Source organism: Danaus plexippus (assembly GCF_018135715.1).
Source record: "Danaus plexippus chromosome 18 unlocalized genomic scaffold, MEX_DaPlex mxdp_35, whole genome shotgun sequence".
In the NCBI taxonomy this organism is placed as follows: domain Eukaryota; kingdom Metazoa; phylum Arthropoda; class Insecta; order Lepidoptera; family Nymphalidae; genus Danaus; species Danaus plexippus.
The window spans coordinates 599,761-607,830 of NW_026869854.1; the positions used below are offsets into that span (position 1 = coordinate 599,761).

Below are 8,070 nucleotides of genomic sequence, written 5' to 3' on the forward strand. Positions count from 1 at the left end.
AAATATAACTTCCCATGGAGGGTCACCGCTCCGTAACGTAACGCGTAACGCCTCTGAGTCTGGTTTCCCTTTCTCTCACATACAGCATTAGCATTACACGCATGCGGCTAACGTGTTTCAAGTTATATTCGATTTCTTCAAAAACAGATTATCAATTTAATGTACATAAAGTTTAAGTAACAACGTAATTTTTTTTTTTAAGTTACACAAAAGTTTAAATTATCGCTTCCACCGAGTTTCCCGTAACGCAGAAATTTGTTGTTTTTTTTTTAATAGTTTTATCTTCATCAAAATCGAAGTGATCTCCGGACAACGAAAGTAACGTTGGACCTTTTTTGTTTTTAAACTCACCCTGATAAGTATTTTCTGAAATCACTTTTAAATGACACGAATGTGACAATTAATTGTTAAAGGTTTTTTTTTTGTACGCATTTAATGTTTTCTAACTAATATTTTATTTTGTTTTTTTTATAAAATTCTATGAAAATGACATCACCACCTGGGGCGCGGTATAGCGCCGCCAGCGCTTACTGGGGACGGGCCAGTCAATACCAGACCTCGGAATATGAAGTAAGTTACGCTGACCTAATTTCCAAATGATGCTCGAATGTAACGTACACTCTTAGGCCGAATCATCTGAGAAATCACGAATCATCTTAGATAGACTCACTGACAGACGTTACCATACGTGAATCACGGTTGGAAAGTAATCGAAATTTGGGGTAACTGTAAAAATAATATAATGCAATCGCGTAAACATCCAAAAACTTAGTTTCATTTTAAATGTGTAAACTACAATCTTAGATATTATTCTTGACCGTTTCATATTAAGAACGATATCAATTCCTTTCTTTTATAAAATTATTACACTATCTATTTGCTTACTTTACTTTTGTTCAGAAACTCTCCTATATTTTTAAACTATATAAATGCTACCTCCATACTTATAGCTATAATGCTAACTAACTAACTATTATGAAATCATAGGACCAGCAGTCGATGGAAGACGAGTCTAAGTAAGATCCATATTATATTTACAAAATGCATTTAAAAGTCACTAATTGATAATTCATGGACGCATCCGCCGCAGGTTGCCGCATTTCAGAACATTTTTATTCGCCACCATTTTGGAAGACGCCATCACTCAAATGAGAATATTTGGTGATTAACGATTAATATAGAATTGTATAAATAATGATGATAACTATAATAAAGTAATATTCGTTATCTTATAGATGAATGTAACACTGAACTTAAGCTTACAAAAGTTATGTTAGACATGATTAATTTACTTTCAAACAAATATAACGTTGAAAAACCAGCGTTGAAGGACGAGCTCGATGGAATAGATCCCAAGAGACTCGGCTGTCTTGAATATAGTCTGAACAAACTTAAAGCGGATAGGTATTCAATATTTATATGTCTGTATATTTTTCTCAAAATCAATACATATATTTTTACACAGTAAAAGAATGTACCAAAAAGGGAGAGTATCATAATTTTTCAAAATATATATGTATTACATACTTTCCAAACGAAAACGTAATAATTTTTAAAATTAAATATTGATTTATTATTGTTTATTTATATATAAAAAATATATATATTATGAACAATTTAAAACTACCACGGAAATAAGTCCTGTTATAAAATATATGTATATGTTTAAATAATTTACGGTACATTCCTTTACTGTCACCATAATAACTAGTACAAGCATAAACAACTCAAAATGGATTTGTGAAAGCATTGCCACTTAAAGAAGTAGTATTAAGACAATTAAATGCAAACATGTTGTTAGCAGTTACACACTCAAGTTGCTGGTTTCCTATAGAACAGCTAAAACAGCTTCTTGCATTTGATTCCAATCGCTTTGGTGCTTCGTCTATCAATATAATATCCTACAGGGAACTAACGATGAAGGTTCTGAACGACACGTACTTCAATTTAACAACAAAAAATAGCTTCGACAACCTAACACAGTCCGTGTTTATGTTCGAAGAGCGACGCGACCGACTGAGCTATCTGATAACGGAGGAGGCCAAAAATAAAGGGTTATTGTTATTTCACATAAATATGACGTATTCATATCTAGAAATAAATAATTTGAAGTAAAATCAAAGTAAAGCTTTTAATCAAATTAATATATACTCCTTATCCTCGAACTATTTTGCGCAATACATGTATTGGTCTCTAATGAGGCTTTCGTTAATGAAATCTTCTTACTTCTGAGCTATATTTCTCTCATTGCTGTCGTGTAATGAGAGAATTATAGCTAGAAAAAAAAAAACTAGATAATTTGGCTTTTATAACTGCAAAATATTTTATTTTTTAAGGCTCTGTCGAGATTTGAATCGCCAACTTCGCCAGCAACGTAATCATTTCAAATCAGTAACTTATGATAAAAACAACGCCATAGATGTCCTCAAAACGTCTCTACAAGTAAGTACGTATAATAAAGGTAGGTAAAATTTTGGCATTCTATAAAAACGTTGAAAATCGACTAAAATTTTCATATTTAACCCTCATGTAGAAAGAGGATTGTTGTAAGTTTCACGTCGATATCTGTGTGTCTGCCTGTGACATCGTAGGACTCAAAAGAATTGACCGTTTTTGATAAAGATTTTCCATTTGTAAGCTAGTATCCTGGAGTTGGTTCTTATCTATATTTGATTAAAATCAGTCCAGCGGTGTAAGAGTATCAGCTCTTGTCAAAATTACCTCCGATCTCATTCCTGTTCAAACCAGCCAATACATTGTCAAATTTATCGAGTTAGACAACATAATGTACCTACGAATTAGGACCTATTTCTTATATTTTACCAAATGCTTATTAGTTATAAAGTTAACAAGTAATTTAAGATTTTCTTTACTATTCAAGGACGCAGAAATAGTAGCGGCAACCCGTAGTCGCTACGTCGAGGGCTGGCAACGATCGCGCTCCGAACAACACGACCAGACTATTATAGACAAGGAAACGCCACCGACTAATAAAATACAAGAATACAAGATGAAGATTGAACAGGAACAACACGTACATTCGGAAATTGAACTGCTGTTTAATATTAAGATTCAAGTAATTAATATAAGCCTCCTTGAACTATACGTACGGCGGAGTCGCAGCTAGCTCAGGGGACCTACGCCCTGAAAAGCTAACCCTTACCCCCCCTTTGGGGGGTCCGAGATGACCTCGGTCTATTTAATTCATTCTACATTGGTCGCTCTTAGGAGCCACAGTGGTGGAATCTCTGCTATCTTTCTTGTAATTCTTGACATTCATTGTAAGAATTTGTTAGCAATAAACAAGTATCATTTTGAGTAAAGACTATCTTTGCTTCAAAATGGAAACGCGTCCATCGTCATCGGTACTCAACGGCCAGACTCGAAAGTTTTTCTAAGGACTAGGGTAGGAAGACTTTCTTGGCCTCAGTTCCACGAGGATCCTACTCGCTCTCGCATATAGATAAGGTGCTTTAAGAGCAAGGTTAAAGGTATCAAGGTTACAAAAAAAATATATGTTTTAGGAAGTCATTGAAAAAGTAGAGACGTGGATGAAGAAATACGACACGGACATAGAGAAAATTGATTTGAAAATACAAAAAATTAGGAACCTTCACGAAAATACTTACGAGAGGAGACTGCGACTTGAAAAAACGGTAAAAAATATCCATTAATTTTATCATAACCGAAAGGTTTTTGTACGGATCAAACAGAAATCTCAAATGAACCAGTACATACTTATTATTTTTTTATTTCTACCCAAAATCAATCGTTAATAATTTCTTGTAGCTCGTGGTTCATGAAGAGCTTGCGAAGAATTGGACACAATTCAAGGACGAGCGTGAAGCCGCTCGGCAGTATCACGAAAAGATGCAAAAATCAGCCATCACGATACAAGCATGGTGGAGAGGACTTCTGGTGAGGAACCAGCTCGGACCCTACAAAGTCGTGTTGAGGAAGAAACCGGAGAAGGAAAAAAAGAAGAAATAGATTTTGCGCAATTGAAGATTTTTATATGTTACTTAAATTATTTTTTATAAATGGCTTATTCTTATGTATATTTAGATTTATTTTTATAAAAATTTGATATATTTGTATTATAATTATTATATATTTTTTTTTAAGAAATTCTTCAATGGAATTAAATAAATAAACTTAAAGATTAAAAAAATAGACAAAAATATTAGACTACTGTTGTATTTTATTTTATTTTAATAAATTGATTTTTTAAACTATCATCTGTGTTTATTTTATCGGATACATCATAAAGTATTTAAATAATGTTATAGAAAAGTCAAACTGTGGCTTTAGTCGTCTTCAGGACCTTACACAATTATGACCGACAAAATAGGATAAAAATATGAGCATCCAATTTGCTTCAATTCGTTCATTATTTCAGTTTTCGAACGAATTGCCATATTTTTTTAAAAAAAGCCTACCGCAGAGAATTATTAATGTTACTTGAAATTAAATAAATAAAACGCATATTGATAGAAATCTCTAATTATTTTTAATTTTTAATAAAAATTAAAAACAATACCTCTAAGGCTCTAACTTGTCTCTAATCTATAATTGTAGAAAAGTTCTATTGTTAAAATTAAATCGCTCTGGCTGGCTAACACTGGCTGTTTTGCGATTCTGACTCAAATGACGTCTGATTTTTGTTGATTGTTTAAGTTTTTTTACAATGCCGAGTTTAAGTATTCCAAATAAAACTAGGAGTTTCGGTTCGAATACTGATAAGTACGAGAATGGATTCCAAAAAAAGGTGCCTTCTTATATTATAATATTGTATGTCTATTTTAATACACCTATGGAACATTTCATAGGTGGTGTACAAGTTAAGTAGATTCTGGTGATTGGTGAAGGAAATAGAAGGTTTATTCTTGTGTCATTATTTTGAATCACAATAGAAACATTTTTCGGAATCCTTTTACGAACATTGTATTCAATTTAGTTCCTGTTGGTAATAAGCTATTTTAACTATAAACTTACGTAAATATATAGATTAAGAAGCATCAAAAAAAAATCTCTACCTGCCTACATTCATATAATAACATAAAATAGCCCTGAATTAATAGTATAGTTTAAAAAATATTTATTTTATTTCAGAAGAGCTACGTCTCAAAAGAATTCGACGAGAATGAAGAATACGAGAGTAATTTTAAAGTCAGCAACGGAGAGAAAAAATGGTAAAAATATAGTTCTTTAAAAAAGTAAATAAATCAAAATAAAACGGAAATTATTAATTAGTTACGTCGTTCAAATTAAGGCCATTGGAGTTTGGACTATCAAATAGCAGTTTTTAGTTACTTAAGAAAATACGATGTTAATTCAGTATTATTTTTTGTTTCTATTAAGATTACTTACTTAAAATATCTTTACGAAGCTCCGTATCTGTGATATCTCGTGTGAAGTCATGGCATAAGATATCTTGCTTTGCTGCATTGCTTAACCCATGTTAAATCCTACGTACGGATCGCTTGCAATTTTATGTTCATAAATCTCCTCACATTATAGTATTAACGTAGTTTATTGAGTGAAAAACGTTTCCCGCTTCATATTTAGGGTGACGGTGCGAAGTTATGCTAAGCTTACCTGGTGTCAGTGAAGTAGTAATTTAAAATTGACTACACTGAAGTGCAATTGAATTGCAATTGAATTAGTGCAATATTATAAATTATGTTTGTGCCATTATGAATTGCATATACTTTATAATATTAATTCTATTTCAGTTTGACATACTTACAATCTTCTCTATTCGCGACAATTTTAGAAGATAGTGTAACGGAAATGCGTATATTGCGTAAGATAACTACTAAAGAATTTTCATATAATATATTTACAATATAATACGAAATTTATGAAAAGCATAAGTAAAATATTGTGCAATTTCTTTTTAGTCGAATGTAATAACGAGTTGCGTGCTAAAAAGGCCGAGTCCGACATGGCGATTCTCTTGAGAATAAAGTTCTGTATAAAGCAACCGGACGTTACTGATGAACTAGAAGACATAGATCCCCACAATCTAGAAATAGATAAATACAAATTAGACAAACTAGACAGTGACAGGTACATGCTCCAACTATTGCAGCAAATTCAATGGAATCTACCTAGTGATCCTTTTTCATTATAATTACGAATTCAATTGACTATCATCCGCCGGTTGTGTACCATGCATTACGTGATATTAATGAAAAGAATTAAATTGATAAATGACATGAGAGAACAAAGATTCCAATGACTTTTCTCCTCGTATTCCTACATTAAATTCTCATGATTAGATTGGATAATCCAGCATTTTTTTTTAATACAGGTCGACTGTAATTAATGTAATAATAGCAACCTACAAGAATTTGATAGAGAACAAGAATTATGTAGCCCTAGAGGATCACGTGAACGGTGTTCTTGGCATTGATGACTATAGACTAGAGCTCGCGGAGGAGGAGACGAGAAATAGAATGTCGGTGATCATTCTAACTAATTATTTACAGCACGGTTATTTCAATAATAAGAATAAATTTAAAGTTTCATAATCCACAGAATGCGAAAAGAATTGAACAAACAATTGAGGCAACAACGGAATCACATGAAAACTGTTATTTACGACACAGATGCTGTTATTGAGGAACTCAATTTGAAAGTCGAAGTTTGTATTTTAGGGACACTAAAAGAATATTGATTTTTTATAAATATATATCTAGGTAGTATCTTTCTTTCTTTCATATTTATATCTTTTGATAATTACAAACCTTTTGGTCACTAGACGTGACCTGTGCAGACATAAAATATTAATCGTTAATTGGTGGATCAATCAATCGATTGATTGACATTTTCTTTTGTATAGGATGCGACACTACACGCTGAGATATGCAGTCGTTATGTAGACCGCTGGCAAGTCGCTCGAACTGAACAACATCATCAGGCCATCCACGACAAGGAAGCTGCACCTTCCAGCGTCATAGAGTACTACAAGCACAGAACTGACAGTGAACAACGGGTTCACGCGGAAGTTGAACTACTTTTTAGCATTTCAATTAATGTGAATTTACATTTAATATGTGAACTTTGTATTAGTAATTAATCTACATTAATGTGGTTTCTTGTTACAGGAAACTCTCGAAAAAGTAGACCAATGGATGGCAAAATACGATAAGGATATGGAGAACATAGATTTAAAGATACAAATTAAGAAGAATGATTACTACGACATGCTTGATAAGAGAATCAATTTAGAAGAAACGGTTAGAACATATCACTTTTTATTTTATTAGTACACACATTTATATAATTTATATATTAACTTAGCTGGCTACTTAATTACTTAACAACCTCCAACTCTTCACCTTCAATCTCTTCAGCCATCTTATCTATATCATGACCGACCTGATCACTCTAAACTATACAGTATATGTATACAATGCTCATTAATTAAAATTCTTCACGAAAATTATATAAATGACAGACCATTATTAAAATAAAATCTATAAACAGATCGAAAAACACGACCAGCTGATGAAAGAGTGGATCGAGTTCAAAGTGGAACGTGAAAAGATTCGCGCTTACAGAGAGAAGATGACCAAGTCCGCTATAATGGTTCAGGCCTGGTGGAGAGGACTCTTGGTCCGTCGTCAACTCGGCCCATATAGAGTTTCTAAGAAAAAGGGTGGAAGGGCTAAAAAAAAATAGACTTAATTATATAGACTCATTATGTAATTTATATAATAATTTTACTGAAATGTTTTTAGGTAATTAGTTTTGATTTATTTAAAGACGAGTTGAAATATAGTTTATGTTAATAATATTTTTGTATTTCGTATTTTTATTCTAAGCTAAACAATAATTTTTGCGTTTTAAGCTTCCGAAAATGGTTCAAAAATATGACATGACAAATAAATGACAAAAAAAATTACATGACAAAAAAAAGCTAAAACAACCCATTTCGTCCAATTTTTATTAAAATGTTCTGCTTTACTAATCGCAAATAAATGTTTGATGGCAATCAAAATCTTCCAGAGGATTTGATGTAAGAAAACGAGATGAGAAATTCCATAATATGTAACTAGACAC

At 32.2% G+C, this 8,070-nt stretch overlaps 1 protein-coding gene across 1 annotated transcript; it reads left to right on the forward strand.

Annotated features, from left to right (window-relative positions):
* The first annotated feature begins 83 nt into the window (after window positions 1-83).
* Window positions 84-7,812, forward strand: LOC116773212 (uncharacterized). Its single transcript, XM_061528607.1, has 18 exons — window positions 84-570; window positions 988-1,016; window positions 1,091-1,161; window positions 1,236-1,404; window positions 1,908-2,054; window positions 2,337-2,442; window positions 2,882-3,076; window positions 3,525-3,656; window positions 3,790-3,987; window positions 4,661-4,768; window positions 5,113-5,192; window positions 5,736-5,806; window positions 5,904-6,072; window positions 6,317-6,463; window positions 6,544-6,649; window positions 6,848-7,042; window positions 7,113-7,244; window positions 7,495-7,812. Exons 1-18 carry the CDS (start codon window positions 481-483, stop codon window positions 7,687-7,689), a joined length of 2,340 nt encoding a protein of 779 aa, XP_061384591.1. The 5' UTR covers window positions 84-480; the 3' UTR covers window positions 7,690-7,812.
* Window positions 7,813-8,070: the final 258 nt, after the last annotated feature.

Coding starts and splice junctions, on each gene's coding strand:
- LOC116773212 (XM_061528607.1), top strand. CDS start 481: ATGAAAATGACATCACCACCTGGGGCGCGGTATAGCGCCGCCAGCGCT. Junction 1,162..1,235: donor CACTCAAATGAGAATATTTG/GTGATTAACGAT, acceptor GTTATCTTATAG/ATGAATGTAACACTGAACTT. Junction 4,769..5,112: donor AGAATGGATTCCAAAAAAAG/GTGCCTTCTTAT, acceptor ATTTTATTTCAG/AAGAGCTACGTCTCAAAAGA.